This window comes from Poromitra crassiceps (genome assembly GCF_964638095.1).
Source record: "Poromitra crassiceps genome assembly, chromosome: 4".
Lineage (NCBI taxonomy): Eukaryota > Metazoa > Chordata > Actinopteri > Beryciformes > Melamphaidae > Poromitra > Poromitra crassiceps.
Genome location: NC_139626.1, coordinates 21532218 through 21550050, shown reverse-complemented (window position 1 = coordinate 21550050; position 17833 = coordinate 21532218). Strand labels below are relative to the sequence as shown.

The following is a 17833-nucleotide window of genomic DNA, read 5'->3' as shown; positions in this document are numbered from 1 at the left end:
GTTTAATTGTATGTTTAATAAGGAATATGTTATTTGCACCTGTATGTCAAATACGCAGAATTTAAAATGTTTAAGCACGTCTAAAGTATGCACACGACATGTGCACCTATGTGCAGTGAATATGCCACTGTCTCTGACTTGTCTTATCACTATACTGCCTTATTGCTTGTTGTGTCTCTTGTTGTTTTTGCACTCATATGCCCTGTTATATTTGTACTATGTTGTAAACGGAGTCCACAGCACAAGAATTTCACACGTGATACTTGTACCATGGAGTGACAATAAAAATCTTGAATCTTGAATCTACTGTACACATCTGTTTTTTGCATTCAAAGAGTGCAACAGAACAAATACTTTACAATATTATGACACTGGCTGTATTGTTCACTTCTAGTGCACTGATATCTTATCCTACATTTATGTCTTGAATATGTAGGCTAACTAGTCCATACCCTCGGGGGATGTGCGCACCATATACGTGCAGACTTCCGGGGATATGTGCACAAAAACATCTTAAATTTTGGAAAATAAAATTATTGGTCCCTGCATAAGCCCAGTGTGCAGTTTCAGATTGACTGGGCAATCTGTTGGGAAGATACTGCAGACAGACAGACAGACAGACAGACAGACAGACAGACAGACAGACAGACAGACAGACAGACAGACAGACAGACAGACAGACGCAGGTTAACTGAAGATTCCAACTGTCTGGCATCTACTGGTACATCCAGGGGTGTGGTACAGTTTACCCACCTCTTCTAAATGAGGTAAAGAGTTTACTCACCTATTTTCAGAGCAACTATATCAATCAATGAGGGGAAAATAAGGTGGGTAAACTAGGCTACTCACCTTGGGTAGTTTACCGCTGTATTTATCACTACCCCTCCCCTGGGTACATCTTCTATATATTCATATACATACATAATACATACGCATATAGCAAACATTGTATTCATTTAATCGTGGTCGTGGAATGAGAGTCTACATACTGAGTTGATGTGGAAATAAAGAATAATTAAAAAAAATGCAATTTCCTCTTATTTCCTCACATGTGTCGGTTCCTCCGGTGCTGTAGGTGACGCTGTTCTCTCAAAGTCCATGCAGCCTCGTTTCCTCTGTGCTTTTTTTCTGCTGGAGTTCAATCAGTGACGTGGATTTTCATTGAGGCAGTCAGTCAGTCATCAAAAAATTTCATTAACAAAAAAGAGACTTATCAGTGCGTTTATGGTGTCGCAAAGCTCTTCCCTTAACTTCGTATAGATTAAGGTATCGGACCGCTTCACTCTTACTTCGTTTGTCACACCGGATTTTTTTCCCACGGCTTTTTAACAGGTGAGCACATCATGTGAAACGTTACTTCACTGCTGTCAAGTATTGGCTAGCCTTGCCTGCCTGAGTTAGCTAACGTTAGCTACTGTACATTTGACAGGAAAATACAAACTATTAACTTATATCATGCCAGCGTTATGTATCGCATGTGTTTTCTCACTGGAGGGTCATCTTTTCCCCTCCACAGCCACTGGACACCAGGATGAGTAAAGGCAAAGTGCTCAATCTGAAGGATAAGATCAATGGCAATGAACTGGACCTGAGCCTGTGTAACCTCACCGAGGTGCCAGTCAAAGAGCTGGTAAGTACTACCTGCCTCTGTCGGTATGCTGTGGTTTAGCTGCTGTCATCTGATCTGATGTGATCCCCCCTAGTGGCGCCTCCTATACATGACCATCCACAGTGTGTACAATCCTTATATTTAGTCTATGGTACAATCACACATTCAATGCTTTGATCATTTTGATAGAACTAAAACTTTTAGTGAAGTCTGTGTACTGTGAACTTGAGGTTGCCATCGTGTGGTTTCAGTAGATTTCCCATTAGATCAGAGCCATAGAGATATAAGAGTTGTGTCATCTCCATTCACTCAAATGGATTTTATTTTTATTTTATTTTATATATTTATTTTTACCTCGCAATAGTTCCTGGAAGTAAGGTTGAAGATTAAGCAGAGCTGAAGGGTTGAAGTAGAATGGGCCGTTTGTGACGTACTTTCATTTCAAAGCCTACGACATTTAAAGAATCAAATTGTATATTATCAGCTGTATTTTATGTCTTTCAAACATACTTCCTGGAACTATTCTCCCACACACATGCATTTTGGACTTTGGCCACTCTCTCTTCTATATCACTCTGGTTAGGATGTTATTGCAGCTCATATTTTAACCGTATTATGTTTTATCTCAACAGGCTGCATTCCCAAAAGCAACAGTTCTGGACTTGTCTTGCAACAATATTACCTCCCTTCCGGTGAGTACAGTATGAACACACAAATACTGACCAGGTGGTGAAACCTATGCTTCAAAATACACACTACATGTTACTTCCAGCAATGTACAGCAAACACTGTAAACTGTACGGTTGCCTAGCTACTGCCAATATACTGTATTTACTTGCCTTGACCTTCTCTGGCACTGTTGGCTGCTCGCCTGGCAGTTTAGTCACTTTAGCCTGTCTGTTTGTGTTTCTGCACATTTCCCAGCATTGTCACTGTGGTGAACAGACTCCATATTCAGATTGATATACATTTTATTTGGTTGGGTTTCATTAATGCAGCCAGAATTCTGCAACCTGACCCACTTGGTGAAGGTGGACCTGAGTAAAAACCAGCTGAGCAGTCTGCCAGATGAGCTGGGGAACTTGACCAGCATTCAGCACCTGGACCTGTACAACAACAAGCTGAGCGTCCTGCCGGTCAGCTTCTCTCAGCTCAGGGTAGGTCCCAGACCCAGACACCATTTTGATGATCATTTTAAAGTCCAAAAATGTCAAAAATGCATAGTCATTAAGTTAAAAACTATATACAAATAAGTTGTTTTTCCTACTTCCTGTAAAGTGAACATTTTGATGATACAATTGGTACATCATTTCGGTAACACTTTATTTGGAAAGTCCGCCTACAGAGAGTCTACAGACTCAGAGTATTTGTAACATTTCAACAGCTTATTAGTTGACACATTCAAGTTTATTAGTTGAGATTCAACAATCAGATTCTGTTTGTTTCCCGTTCCTCACACCTGCACCTAGTGTCATATATATGTGTGTCACATATACTCCATACATAATCTGGCACAGGGTGGCACCGTGGCAGCGCTGTCGCCTCACAGCTAGAAGGTCCTGGGTTCGATTCCCGCCTGGGACGCTGAAGGTGCCCCCCCCCCCATATGTCTTCAGTGCCTACAGCCCAGGTGGGCTATCTCGTCAAAAAGGGCCTTTCTGTGTGGAGTTTGCATGTTCTCCTCGTGCTCATCTGGGGCTCCTCCATACAACATCTGTTTTAGTGGACCCCCACTAAAAAAATATGCAGAAGATTGTCATCTATCCAGAGACGATAATGTTTGAAGTTGGTCCCCGGGCGCTGTACAGAAGAACACTGCCCACTGCTCCTGGCCTGCCCCCCGGAGGAAGGACAAGCCTAGATGGGTTCAAAGCAGAGACAATATTTCACGTGTGTGTGTTTTGGGGGGGGTATGTTCCTGGTAAGATAAAGGTGTACCGATCCAACCCCCAACTACTAGCAACTTTAGTAACAGTATAACACTTGTGTGTCTCCAAGAAAATCAGTAAAATCAATGGATGTACTTGTTACTCGAACTGTCATAAAATAGGACAAGTACTAGGTGACATGAATGACCGTGAAATAAATCGGATTGGTTCTCGTATCAGCTGTGAAAAGTGTGTGTGTGTGTGTGTGTGTGTGTGTGTGTGTGTGTGTGTGTGTGTGTGTTCTCAGAGTCTGAAGTGGCTGGATCTAAAGGATAATCCGCTGGAGGCCGGCCTGGCCAAGATGGCAGGAGACTGTCTGGATGAGAAACAGTGCAAACAGTGTGCCTCCAGGGTAAGAGAGTGAGAGGTGCCTCCAGGGTAAGAGAGTGAGAGGTGCCTCCAGGGTAAGAGAGTGAGAGGGGCCTCCAGGGTAAGAGAGTGTGAGGGGCACGGCAAGGCGGGATCAGAGAACAAACAAATGTATAAATGAGGAAGGGAGCAATCGATAAAGACATTTGTATATAGTATAGATCATTCCAATGGCTAAATCTTTGGCTACGTTGTAAAGGACATTGTGTTTTGTTGTAGGTTCTGCAGCACATGGGGGCTATTCAGGAAGAGGCGGATCGCACGAGAGAGAAGCGCCTCGTGAGAGAAAAAGGTGGGTGTCAGAGTAAATCAATCGACTTTTGACCATCGCAAGACGGTCTAGTTATCTTTTTATTTTATTTTTTTCCACACAAAGTAGGCACAAGTCTGAAATGCAGTGAAGATAAGAAAATAGGCCAACAAAGTGCCAACTGTTATGACTGTATCTCCTCTAATCATATTTCTCATCGTCCTTCCATCACATCAGAACTGGAGAAGAAGAAGGAGGCCAAGCAGAGGGAGCGGGAGGCCAAAGAGAAGGAGGCTCGTAAACGGGAGAAGGCAGAGGAGAAGGAGAAGAGGAGGAAAGAGTACAATGCCCAGATGGCAGCACAGGCTGCTCAGGAGCAGCAGAAGAAGAGGAAAGAGGAGAAGAAGAAGAGGAATGGACAGGCAGCAGGTAGGCCCATACGTCAGGGTGTGATGCTTCTAAAGGGATTTTCAGAGCTCAAAGTTTTTAATAATAATTATGACCCCCGGGTCGGCACACCTCATCCACCACCGATGTGCAGCACCCACCTGGGTGATGCACGGCAGTCAGTCACCCCCATTACAGTCATCACACATCAGCTAACTCAGTGAAGAGTAGAGAAATAAAAGAGCCAGTTAGGTAACGGTGGTTGATTAGGTGGCCATGATGGAGGGAAGGCCTGTTTTGGGAATTTAACCAGGGCCCCGGTTTTACACCACTGGGTTACACCCCTACTCTTGCGATGAGTGCCGATGGGATCTTTATTGCGCACAGAGAGTCAAGACCTCGGTTTAACGTCTCATCCAAACGACAGTGCTCACTCACAGGACAGAGTCCCGGTCTCTGCAGTGGAGCATTGGGGATATTATTCATGAGGCCAGAGGGAAGAGCACCTCCTACTGGTCCTCTCAACACCAGGAAGACTGATTTATCGTCCACTGAGAGCCCATTCAGTCCGTCCTTAGTTTTTGAAATATTGAAGGCAGAGATTGTCATATTAGCAATGCTACCACGAGTCAATGGAGTGAAAACCTGGAAACCCTAATCGGGCTTATACTGGGTCTCTAAGAAAATTAACCAATATTGAAAATAATCCCAACAAACATACAATATAAACAAAAACAAGAGAAAAGAAACAAGCAAACAATAAATAAGAAAAATAAAAACAACAGTAAAGAAAAAAGACAGAAAAGAACAAAAAGGGGGAAACAAAAGGGCAACCAAAATAAAACAAAATCACAAACTAATTCCTCATTTACAAGAGGAACATGGTTTTCCAAAGACCATTGCTCAGCAAACAGATGCAAACAACTTCTGCTTCTAGTATCTAAAAAAACAAACACAGATGCAAGTGATTTTTGGATGGAATGCAAATTACTCTCAGCTCATGAATAATAAAACCAGCTTCTTAAAAGCATAATTACAATTGTATGTGAGGGAGAAAGTATTGCGATTGCGACATCACACCTCTTCCCTCTGCAGTGATTTAATGACCTCACTTCCTATGTATGGAATTGATACTGTTTGTATTGTTCTAATGCAGCCACTCTCATCTCATCTCATCTCTCCAGATAAAAAGGCCGTTGTGGAATCGGCCCCCAAACCTAGACGCTCTCTGATTGGCCTACTGTTCAAGCTCCTCCTCCTGCTGCTGCTGGGATTGGCCGGCGCTGCCGCCGCCTGCCAGCTGACAGACCTGCGGAAGGAAGCCGTCTGTGTGCCAGTCAACCTGGCCCTGGACGACGGCCTGTCCTGGGCCAGGGAGCAGCAGGGCGTGGTCAGGCAGCTGGTGCAGAACCTGTCCACCATGGCCAGGGAGCTTCTCGAATCCACACAGGCGTCAAAGAACTAAACAACTGGTTGCCTCCCTCGTCACATCAACACTAGGGCTGCTGGGTTCCCACTCTTATCTGTAAATACTGGGAATGCTCACTAATCAGTCAAAAGAAAAATGCAATTTTGTTTTTGTTTTTTAATATGCTGAGATTGTGAATCTCTTTAAGATGGGAACCCCTGCGTCCCCTCACCCTGCTTTGTGGTGTTGGGGATGTGAAGAGTCTGGAGTGATAGATGGAGGGGGGTGGATTGGACAGATGCCTAAAGATCAGCTTAAATTCCTATGGAATTGTCTTGGCTCTTGTGTCCTCTTTGTATTACAGTCTGTTTTTTAAAATGGCATCGTCTCAAACGACACCCTACTGACCATGTGTTGCATTACACGGAGGATGGGATGTGTTTTGAGAGAGGTGGCCCTGTCTGTGCTGCATTCAAGTCTTACATCAATGTTAGCTCTGGCAGTCTGAGCATGTGCTGTAAAGGCTGCGTGAATGTTAAAGTTCACCCGTGCGTCTTCCTTCTTTCTAGTCTTACATCATCAGTTAAACCTTGGCATACACACTCTTCTAATGCCCAGATCATCCAAAGTTGAAATGGGTTCAATGCTCACACCATGCTTTTGGCTCTACTACCTTACATTAACTTCCACAGACACCGGCTATATCCCCTGAGCCTCTCGTGAATAAGGACCAAGTGTTTAAATCAAACTAGTTGTCCCAAGGCTTTTCTTCCCTTCTGTCAACTACAGTATTCATTCTGGAGAGATGAAAGCTAACCTACAAATTATTGTAGCTTTCTCTCCCTGAGTAGGTTGACAGGATTTGTGCAAGTGCAACTTATTTTCTGCCGTCAAGGTGTCTTTGTGTAAAAAGCTGCTCAGGCATTGTCTGCATCAATAAATGGCTATGCACTGCAGGGATGTTTGAACATTGTGTGTTTATGTGGAAGAAGCAGAATGCTTAATGCACCTTGCTAACGGGAAAATACTAGATTTCTTTAACTTGGCACCCAAAGTGGCTGAATGAAGGTCAGATTAAACAACTGTTAAAATGTGTGTTTACCTAAGGTGTTGTATTGATAATGTATGCATATTTAGTTAGTATGGGTGGTACTCAGGGCTGCAAAGTCATGGAGAGTGAAAAAGGGGACAGACCAGCGCAGACATAAAACCACTCAGAAATCATATTTTGGGATGAAAAAGGTGACTAGTTTGCATCCCTGGGTACTGCTATATTTAGGCCAACTCTATATAGGAAAGATCAGAAATCTGAGAATGCATCAGTTGATCTCATTGAGCTTTGATCAAACTTAAATTGTTAGCATCTGTGTTTTCAGGTGTGCATACAAAGAATTACAAATGGCTGCCTATGGACAACACATGAGCAGTTATAGTAGTTTGGTTTAGTATTGTCCCCACTAATCTTTCTGATAGCTATAAGGAGGAGGCTATAAGAGAAAAGGCCATGCATTTATTAATTTATTATATACTGTACATGCATAAATCCTTGTGTGGATAGAAACATTTAAGGGTTATAACTTGCTGATGTGGCTTAAAGGTGATACAAATAAAATGTTCTGCTTTTATACAAAGCTACATTTTCAGTAAGAAAGACACATGATTAATGTACACAAGGAACTTGGAAATCAAAGTTTTGATAACTGAATTTATATACTTGCTGCAAACTACACAGGTCAATACAGGTGCAGAGAAGCTGCAAGTAAACTTATTTTCCTGGGTTAGGGTGCTTCCCATTTCCTGATCAATACAATCATTGTTTATCTTATATGTATCTATGACCAGCAGAGTGAGCACAACAATAATGTGAATTGGCTCATATGATGAGAAGATGTAATCATAAACCACTTAATGTGATGTCCAGGGAGCAGCCTGGAAGGGTAAACCAACACAGAGAGACCATTAGCCTGAAGTACAGTCTTGCAGTAGCCAAGATGTTGGGTCTGACCACATGAGACTGAAACCAGTACTTAAGCTCACTTGATGGCCAGATGAAGTCTGGGAGAGTTTAGCTTTTAAAGTGAAGAACAAAATGCCAGAAAACTACTACCTGCGGCTATCAAGGTTCCCATTAGTGTGGAACTGTTTTATGTTTCCTGATCCTGAACAGCAACAACAAGACTAATAATAATATTTTCTCCTTCAATGAGTTTGAGTTAATAACTCAAAACAGAGGGAGAACAAGGGAAATTGTAAATTAAGAGAGATTAAATAATGTTTGGGTCTCTCCAAATGGGAGTAAATTGTTAGTTGGAATTGAAATGCACTAATAGATGACAACAGTCAAATAGAAAATATGAGGTAAGATTATCAAAGTATAAGACATCCAGATTCAGCCCATGAAACTAAGGTGAACCTAAAAAAAACCTGACAAACCAACACCAACTGTATGCTGCATGGCCACAATCAACATCTTCTGGTTCCTGAACAGATTTAAAAAGTTTCATCTAGTCTGGCATCTTGAAGGCAACCCCCTTCATAATCATCATATATTGAAATAGATCAAAATGTCCCTTATCTGCATCTGTAAGACCATGCACACACACATCCCAAACCCAGCATGAATGCATTGCTAAATCATCTCTATCTTCCCTCCTCTCTCTCCCTCCCGACCTAACACATGCATCAGAGAAAAGTGATCATAGAGGTAGACTAATCCAAGGTTCCCTCATATTTCCCAGATGAATACTAATTTAATGTTACTTAATGGGCATTAAATACTGTGTGTGTGTGTGGGGAGCAATAATAAATTGAGAATTGGTGTAGCATGACAAAACCAAAAGGGGGCTATAAAGATGACATCCATTATTTTGATATTCTGCTCCCATCAAGCAGGTGTGTGTGTGCGCGCGCCTGAACGTTATCTGTGTGAGTGTGTGTATCTATTGGACCGCAGTAAATAAATTGTTTTTGTGTGCATGTTGCTTATCTATTATCCTCTACCAACTTGTTCCTTTTTAGTAAAAACTAATCTAATCTAACCTAAACTAAAAACGTTCTCCACGCAGGCGTCAGGCCCATCCCCATCATCCTTCTGTCTGAACAGCATCGACCTTGGACGTTTTATTTTTGTGGTGCGGTGTGCTAGCCTGACTCTGCCAGACGGGGGCGGTATTATGTTCACAAGAAACGCACATCTGGCAGTGTCAGGTTAGCGGTGCGCACGCAATATTTACTTACCATCACAGCCTCCGACATGGAAATCAAATAACCAATGTCCCCGCAGGGATGATCTTAGATTCTGAAGTTACATCTGAGATTAAAATGCTCCAATGTGTTTCAAGAAACAGGATCCATCTTTTGTGAAAACGGTCTTTTCTACAGTACATTTCAGGAATCAAACATTACAAATAACATTTTGGTTTTACAACTAAGAGACAGCAGAATATAGGAAGACATATAGGAGACATCTGTGTGTCTGCATGCATACTCATAAATAACAGACCAGTTTTCAGCTAGGTTTCACTACTGTACACCCTCTTGGCAGCATTAGGCCAGAGTTCCTTTGACCAATCACAACAGACATGTCCGTGGATCTGGAAACATCCAGAGGAATGCACCGCTTCCCAGTCGAGAGTCCTCGGGAATCGCTTAATGCGGAGCGGCGCATGGCTTCACTGCGCGGTCAGCCCCTGTCTGTTGCTGCAGGTCAGGCTGTAGTCTCTCTCCTTCATGTAGGCCGTGTCGCCCACGAGTCGGGTCCGGATGGACTCGTCCACCGTCACCCCGAGGGTCACCTCCCTGAACACCTTACACACGGACAGCTGCAGCGCACAGGAAGATGGCGGTTAGTCTCACCGATGTGTCACTCTTTGTCTACTTCATACGACAGGACTGTTTGCCCTCTTTACCTCGTGGAAGTGGAGCTTCTTGAACATGGCAATGCTGACTTTGTTGGCCAGACCAATCTTCGCCTCGAACTTCTGGATCCCCAGCTTGGTGACTCCTAGTGGAAAGGGGAAGCACATTCATCAACACCAGAGCAGCTACAATGTTATGGCCATTGCATTACACCTCCACATATATTAGTAGGCTACAATATATTCCAGTGGTGGAGTCTGAAGTCTTGCGCCTGAAAGGTTGTCAATTTTGAACTCCTGGGTTGACTGGGAAAATCCAGGTGGCGGAAGTGAATTAGTCACATTTCCCCCCCTCCCTCAGCAATTACTGTTGAAGTTCCCTTGAGCAAGACACCAACTGATCCAGTGAGGCTGCTCAGTGAACACAAGTTTCCCACACTCACTTGGGCATCAAATTCAAGAACTGACTTTTACGGTGTTGTTTGATGAAGTTCAAGGCCTCAAAATGGGCATGTTTTGGGGTAAGACATGAAGTCAAAATTAGACATCACAAGCTTTCAAGGCCTGTGGGAACCCTGACAACAAGGCCGCGTGTCTCCCTGGTGTAGCTCTGTCTAACATTGTGTATAATCCCCCCCCCCCTCCCCCTGCAGCGATGCCACCACACCACTGCTGCTGCTGCTACTAAGAACACATGCTCGGTCAGTTCACCTGACTAATATAAATAAAGGTTAAGGAAATATTCAGTCTGCTCACCGTAGCACATCATCATGTATGTCACCTCCTTCCCGATGCCTTTGCCCCTGTAGCTCGGCTCTGTGGAAGACAAGAAAGCACATCACTTCTTGCCACGGTGAAATCAACACTGTTTCCTGAAGGCAAATAGTCAAATAGTGTTGATGCTAACCAAGATATATTCAAGAAATGAGAATATACAAAGGCCACACTGAAAACAACTGTAACAAATGTCAACCAATGCACAACTTTCTCTTGTGGACAAAACTACTAAGTAAAATCGAAACATGTCAGATGCAGGTCTTTGCGTTTGATGTGTTTGGAAGAGAAACATGTTGTGCGTCGGTCAGTCACCAGCGATCATGATCTCCAGTTCGGCCAGGGAGGGGTCACTGGGGTCAGTCAGGAAGATGTTGACATCTCCCACCATGCATTGCTCTTCCTGCACTGCAGGGTTTGTCCACCGCTGCTTGTCCAAGATGATGAAGGTGCACTCTGGCAAGAAAATGTTTTTTTTAAACAGGAAACAAGAAACGAAACAATGAGGGAGAAAAAAGATGTGGCAGTGATTGTCATATTTCCCCTGTGTGCAACCTTAATGACCTTAATGATCAACACTGCTAAGCACTGATTACAGATTGTTTACAACATTTGTATGAAGCCAAATCTGTCTGCATTTAGTGTGTAAGAAATACAAAACTGTCACCTTACAGTACAACTAAAGTGGATGAATTAGAAAAAGTAGAAAGGAATGACAGATTCAGCTACTCTTTAAGGCCGATAGATGTCCTAAAAACATCTACTGGTACAGAAAAAAATAACACATTAACGGCAGTTAGCCCTTATCAGGGTTACATGACAAAGACACATGTAAATGTGGATTTTAAATACTTTTCCAGGGCAGGGTGAAGGAAAGGTATTTAGAATCAATGTCAATTTATTGTGTAAGCCTCAAGAGCTTTCTGGTGAAACAGATGTTTTAAGAGCATCCCATTGGCCTCCGATGTCCTCTCATTTCCAGCAGCTTACTGTCACTGTCCTCCCTCCAGCTCCTCTGCATGTCATACTCCTGGTCCAGGGTCAGCGGCTCCGAAGACGTCAGCTGCTGCAGCTCAGGAGACTTCATCCACTCGTGATACCTATGGTGACAGAGAGAGGGATGCAGAAGCTGACACAGATACAGGGATGCTGAGAGTGACAGAGAGGGATGCTGATGTTGAACTGTGGGGTCTGCGGGCAAAGCTAGCAGAGACTCTGAGACAAGTAGGCTGGATGGATGGAAGGTAACAGCAAGCTGGACAGAGATGCCCTCACATCTGGACTGGTGTTAGTGGAGTGGACGGTCATTAAATCCAGCGATTAGTGTAGCTTGCGTACAATAAGGCAAGCGAGTCCACGGTGCAGCTATGCTAAGCGGGGAAACCCCGTACTGTGTGACCTTACCTGGGCACGTGGTCTGCATTGTAAGGGACCAACACGACTTTCTCTCCTTCCAGTAAAGTGTTCTCATTGATCCTCATGATGCCAAAAATAACAGAACTGAACGGCACTTCCTGGTTTCCCACTCGTTGGTTCAAGCCGCAGCCCGCTGGTTGGCACACAAAGACGTACGTCGCCATCTACTGGACGAAATGGGACGTGCTGAAAATAAATCATTCAGCCAAGCAATCTTGAATATTTTCTTTTTCTTGTATTGGGGGAAAAAACTCAGAACCCATTGCAATATTCTCCACATTTTGTTATTTTGTATGGAAGAGGCCTAGTTCTACTTTTTATGCACTACTTTGTAGTTTGTGTTGTCTCGTTATTTTCCAGTAGTTTTAGTTAATCAATTGTTTTAACTTTTACTTTGGTGTGTAGGCTATATTCCCCTCATATGTTACAACCATAGATGTATAGCTTAAATATATGGCTGTAGCGGGTCACACCGCAGCTCAAGGAAGTACAAAGAAGAGAGCCACCACTGAAATAGAAAGATAAAAGAACACAACAAATAGGCTATACCCCACTTTTAGATCCACATGTGATGAACCCATATGTTTTTCTTTAATTTTCTTATCCCCTGTCCTTCCTGATTCTATGCTTGATCTGATATTTGTCAGATCTCCCTGCTGGCAGATGAGGATCATTCTCTTCTCTTCTTGGTCCACAGATGGATGAGAACCATACAGCGTAAAGATAAAGCTATGTCATCTAGCTCTAGCTGCAGAGTCGCAGTAATAGTCTCAGGTCAAGGTTTTGTTTATGCCACACTACATACCTGTTTACCATGCTGAACAAAATGGACGGCAGATCATCTACTTGCATTAAAAAGCTAGTTTGTAGATTTAACATTCTTGATCCAAAAGAACAGACCTTTTTAAAGCAATTTTATTGTAGCACCTCTTGGCTTCAATAAGTTACACCACTTCCTGATTCAGTAATGCTCCTTCACCAAAACCCTCTCCTTCATACACACACGCACAGCAGTATTTTTTCCGAAATAACACATTTGGACAGATCCCCCTTCCCTCCCAAAATTGGCTTCTGTATGTAAATACATGTGTTTGACTGTGTGGTGGTTGTATGTGTGTGTGTGTGTGTGTGTGTGTGTGGGGGGGGGGTGGGGGGTGGGGGGTGGGGTGGGGGGGTGTTTGTGTGTTGTATGTGTGCGTGTGTTAAGTGCCCCTGCCCAGTCCGTGCCACTGTTTGACCAGCTCCTGCGGTGTGTTGACCATGTCCATCCAGTGTTGCAGCTGAGGGCCTCTGGCGTACATGAAGGGACCCAGCACTACCACTCCCAGCAGGGCAGGAGGTTCTGAGGGAGATGAAGAAGATGAAGATGGTCTCAACCCTTCAGGTCCTAACTCGATAGAGTGAAGGCTAAGAGCAAGGGTTAGAAAGTGAAAACCTTTGTTCTAGCCTTTCTTCAGATTTGGTAGTGAGCAGCTGTGAGTCAGAATACATTGTCACTGTCAGGTTAAAATGGGAAAAACAGCCCCCCCCCCCACACACACACACTTTTTTAAGCTTGACCACCCAGCATTTGTGAGGTTATTCAATGTTTTGACAGTGTTAGAATAATCCTTGTGTTGACGATGATGGATGATGATGGATGATGATGATGACGGCGATGATAACTATGTAACGGAAAACACAACACAGCGCAAGAATTTCACACGTGTGTACTTGTGCATCGAGTGAGAATAACCATCACAAGTAAACACAAGTCTCTTGTATCTATCTTTATCCTTCAGGTGAAGTTAAAACATTAAAATCAACTAAATTGGAGTCACAATATTTTCACATGACAACAGAGATATAACATGTATTCAAGTTGCTTTTCTGTGATTTATTTTTGTCACCTGGAACAATTAAACCAAATTGAAGCTTTTGCACTCCAGGCTGCCTCTGGGAATAGAGAGGCAAAGTGACTGCCTACTTCCTGCTTCAGCACTGATTTTTCATTTTTCATCCGCCATTTATTTTCCCATACACATTTCGTAAAATGCGTATAAAAATAGTTTTACTGGTTCAAACCAAACGGTACAGATATATTTAGAAACTGGAGAGATCGCATAACATTTCAATGGGACCAAAACATAAAAAAAATGCGGGTTTAAAGAAAATATTTTTTCGATGTTGTTTTTTTAAGTTTTGGTCCGAGTGAAATGTTCTATGGTCTCTCACGATTATAGCGTTAGCTGAACCGTTTGGTTCTACGAAGTAAAACTATTTTATAAGCATTTTACGAAATGTCTATGAGAAAATAAATGGCGGATGAAAATCTCTGGTACGCGTTATTTCGAATCCCACTAAGGTTACGCTAAAACCACGCCCTGTGCCCGCCTACGCAGCAGTCAAGCGCCGGGATTGGCCAGGAGCAAGTCTTTTGTCTTCTTTTGACAGCTTCATCTCCCACACCACAAACACTGCACGGCACACACTTGTACGGCACGCAGCCCAGCGATTTCATTAACCAAATGAATAGCAACTGAACTTTGAGCTAGCTCTAGTGAAGTGTGAGCTTGCACAACACTGTTTATATTATTGCATGTTTTTGTAGATCGTTGGAACTTCACTGGCCTGGAACAAACGGCTGGACTGGGGGGAATGAATCTGTGCCAAAAAAAGAAGCTAGGCCTATGTGCTGTAGCCTATTGTATTTTTCATTTTATATTTTTCATTTGCAAGTTAAAGAGCTGGGCTCCTTTATGCTTTAACTAAAGCCCTGAATTTTACAATGATTATTTAAAAATTTATTGTTTTTGGTTTTGGTTGTAATTTGGTTAATACATTAAGGAAGGTATGTGACCATAATTAATTTCAATGTCTGCTCTCAAGAGCTATTCAGTTGGTTAATGAAATCGCTGTCCGCTCTCAAGAGCTATTCAGTTGGTTAATGAAATCACTGGGCTGCGTGCCGTGCAAGTGTGTGCCGTGCAGTGTTTGTGGTGTGGCGGGAGATGAAGCTGTCAAAAGAAGACAAAAGACTTGCTCCTGGCCAATCCCGGCGCTTGACTGCTGCGTAGGCGGGCACAGGGCGTGGTTTTAGCCTAACCTTAGTGGGCTTCGAAATAACGCCTCTGGACAGTGCTGAAGCAGGAAGTGACATTCCACTTTGCCTCTCTATAGAAATACCGAAGCATACCACCCCCATCTGGCAGCGTCAGGTTAAATCTTTGCCCCTACAGTCTAAAAAATGGGGGCATTTACAAAATTTTGGGGGCACTTAAAAAAGGTAATTACTGCATGAAGTTGCTAAAGCGTAGTGTGGACAACAGGGCACTGTTTGTGTGAGTGTGTTTTCTCCGTCTTCTTCTGGCAACCAGCTTGCAGGTGTTGAGTGTGTGTTAGAGATGGAAATTAAATGAATTGAATGAAAATAAAATTATATAAATCTTGGGGGCAATTTTTGCCCCTGGATCATGGTTTTTAGGGACATTGTGATATTTCTTGGAGGCACTTTTGCCCTTGCCCCTGGCTAAATTCCTACACTGAACGTGAAGTGTAGGCCTATGCAGCATATTCATCTCTACTGTATCACCTGAGCGGGTGGCGCGTGGCTGCTGCAGCTCCAGCCTCACACAGGCGTCGTCCAGCTGCTGCGCTCGCACTTTAAATGTCATCCTGTGGTTGAAGTAGGGCTCCACCTCTCCCTTCACCACAGAGCTCCGCTTGGTCCTCACCGCCTGAGTGTGTATCTGCAGGCTCACCTGGACACACACACCTGGACACAGATTTGGACGAGGACGTCACAGCTGCACACAGGCCTGAATGTAACCAGCCGAATAGCGTACCATTCAATCGTTTGCATGTGAAGTGCATGTTGTACACACTCATCCGCAGATCTTATACCTGCATCTGTGAGCAGCTGCAGGCCTCGTGCCCTCAGTGCCACCACAGTGAGGCGCTGCAGAGACGGACTGTAGTTGAGAGAAACCTGCACATCACCCAGCTCTGAACACTGAGAGAGAGAGAGAGAGAGAGAGAGAGAGAAAAGAGTTACTTAATGACTCAATTTCCTATAATCTTGGACAGCTCCCATTTGAACTTTCACCAAATCATGTTGGAATATAATGACTGGACTGCACCATTGATGGTGGTAATGTTTCCAAACCCTTTTCTTAGAGAGAGGGGGGGGGGGGGGGAGAGAGGAAGGGAGGGAGGGAGGGAGGGAGAGAGAGAGAGAGAGAGGGGGGGTGGGCAGAGGGATGAGGAGGTTGTGTGTCAGTAGTTATATGCACATCATGTTGTGTGTGTTTCTCTGTGTGTGTGTGTGTGTGTGTGTGTGTGTGTGTGTGTGTGTGTGTGTGTGTGTGTGTGTTTGTGTGTGTGTGTGCATGCGTGCGTGCATGTGTGCGTTTACCTGCGTGTCCTCCTCTGTCTCCAGGTCTCTCCACAGCACCCTGCCAGCCTGGCCCAGCTCTCCCTCCAGAGGAAAGAGCACCCTTCCCACCGCATGCCGCTTGCCATCCTGCTCCACGCTCAACACACACACACTCAGGGTGCTCTGAGACACACACGCGCCTGACACCTGGGGAGAGAACACACACACACTCAGGGTGCTCTGAGACACACACACACACACACACACACACACACACACACACACACACACACATGCCTGACACCTAGGGAGAGAACACACACACACTCAAGCGTCTGGCATACTCTTCACGCACGCGCTGGAGGCGGGGCTCCGCGGAGGGCGCGCGCACTCTGCGCGGGCCAAAACAGAACATAGTCAGTGCGCCCATGTTGCTCGTTGCTACATTTCTCTGGCGATAGCTTCAGTGTAGTGAAGCTATGTAGTAGCTATGTAGTAGCTTAGCTTACTAGATTTTCCAAGTAGCTTGCCCATCATGGTAATATTAAAAATTAGGAATTTGTCTTTGTGCAGTAGGCAATGCAGCTAGTGATCACAGCAATAGAAGAAGCAGACTTGTTCTGACAGTCTTCCCTCAAAAGCGTCCATGTTGACAATGTGCCAAAATCCGACGTGCTGCTAGAAAAATCTCCCCGTATCAAGTCCAAGTCCGAGTCATCGGTGCTCAAGTCCAAGTCGAGTCAGGAGTCCTGGAAATGTGTCCCGGACTCGAACTCAACTACAACACTGATGATTATGCTATGGACTGTTGGAAGAATAGTCCAATTGGGCTAAAAGAGATCCAAATAAACAAACAAACAAAAAACAAGCACTGATGGGAGAATGTGAATGTGTTTTTTCTAACCCTCTTGCCACTTTGGACTTCAAGGATGTGTGTTGTGGAAACTGGTGTCTCCTCACCTGGAAAAGGAAGCAGTGGTTGAACTCGGGATCAGGCCCGGTGCCCCTGGCCTTGGCCTGGCGAGGGCGCCGGTCGTCGGGAAGGAGCCGGAGCTCCACCAGCGTGAGGTTACCGTGGAAAGGGGGCGGGAGGTTGGCGAGGCGGAGCAGCGAGACCACAAGCTGCTCCCGGGTCAGTCGATACTCCACGGCAAAGCAGAGGCGTGTGGCCATGCCGGGAGGAGGGGCCACCACCTCGTTCAGAGTGGGAACACAGTACAGACCAGCCAGCAGCGTACCCACTGGGTACCAGCCTGTTGGATACAGGGATAGAGAGTAATTTTACACTACCAGTCAAACGTTTGGACACACATTTTTCTTTATTTTCCACATTTTAGAATCTAACACATAAAAGGGCAAACCTATGTATGTATCCTCTCTGTTTGATTTTCCTCGGACACCGTCGGCCTGACAGTATTCATATTTGGCACCGGTACCAGCAGAGGTCCTGAGCACGGCCAGAATTTGTAATTGGGTCATTA

General features: G+C 44.3%; 4 protein-coding genes across 4 annotated transcripts in view; 2 read left to right on the top strand and 2 right to left on the bottom strand.

Moving 5' to 3' along the window:
* grin2cb (glutamate receptor, ionotropic, N-methyl D-aspartate 2Cb) overlaps positions 1 to 17833 on the top strand; it is a gene marked incomplete at both ends in the record, with an annotated part of 353829 nt that overhangs the window by 142635 nt on the left and 193361 nt on the right. The gene's annotated exons all lie outside the window — the stretch shown is intronic.
* Positions 1163 to 6907, top strand: lrrc59 (leucine rich repeat containing 59). The gene is made up of 8 exons (XM_083635161.1): positions 1163 to 1332; positions 1517 to 1630; positions 2242 to 2301; positions 2608 to 2766; positions 3785 to 3889; positions 4126 to 4198; positions 4394 to 4585; positions 5728 to 6907. Exons 2-8 carry the CDS (start codon positions 1532 to 1534, stop codon positions 6006 to 6008), a joined length of 969 nt encoding a protein of 322 aa, XP_083491287.1. The 5' UTR covers positions 1163 to 1332; positions 1517 to 1531; the 3' UTR covers positions 6009 to 6907.
* nat9 (N-acetyltransferase 9) lies at positions 9348 to 12100 on the bottom strand. Its single transcript, XM_083635271.1, has 6 exons — positions 11987 to 12100; positions 11573 to 11682; positions 10898 to 11038; positions 10565 to 10624; positions 9860 to 9954; positions 9348 to 9772 (listed from the first exon to the last, which is right to left on the bottom strand). The coding sequence occupies exons 1-6, from the start codon at positions 12061 to 12063 to the stop codon at positions 9623 to 9625; spliced, it is 633 nt and encodes a 210-aa protein (XP_083491397.1). The 5' UTR covers positions 12064 to 12100; the 3' UTR covers positions 9348 to 9622.
* The window catches only part of syt15 (synaptotagmin XV), a gene marked incomplete at both ends in the record, with an annotated part of 7483 nt that continues 2850 nt past the window's right edge, over positions 13201 to 17833 (bottom strand). The window contains 5 exons of the mRNA XM_083634997.1: positions 13201 to 13340; positions 15570 to 15752; positions 15881 to 15989; positions 16392 to 16559; positions 17313 to 17605. Of these exons, the coding sequence (XP_083491123.1) occupies positions 13201 to 13340; positions 15570 to 15752; positions 15881 to 15989; positions 16392 to 16559; positions 17313 to 17605 (893 nt within the window). The remainder of the gene's footprint in view (positions 13341 to 15569; positions 15753 to 15880; positions 15990 to 16391; positions 16560 to 17312; positions 17606 to 17833) is intronic.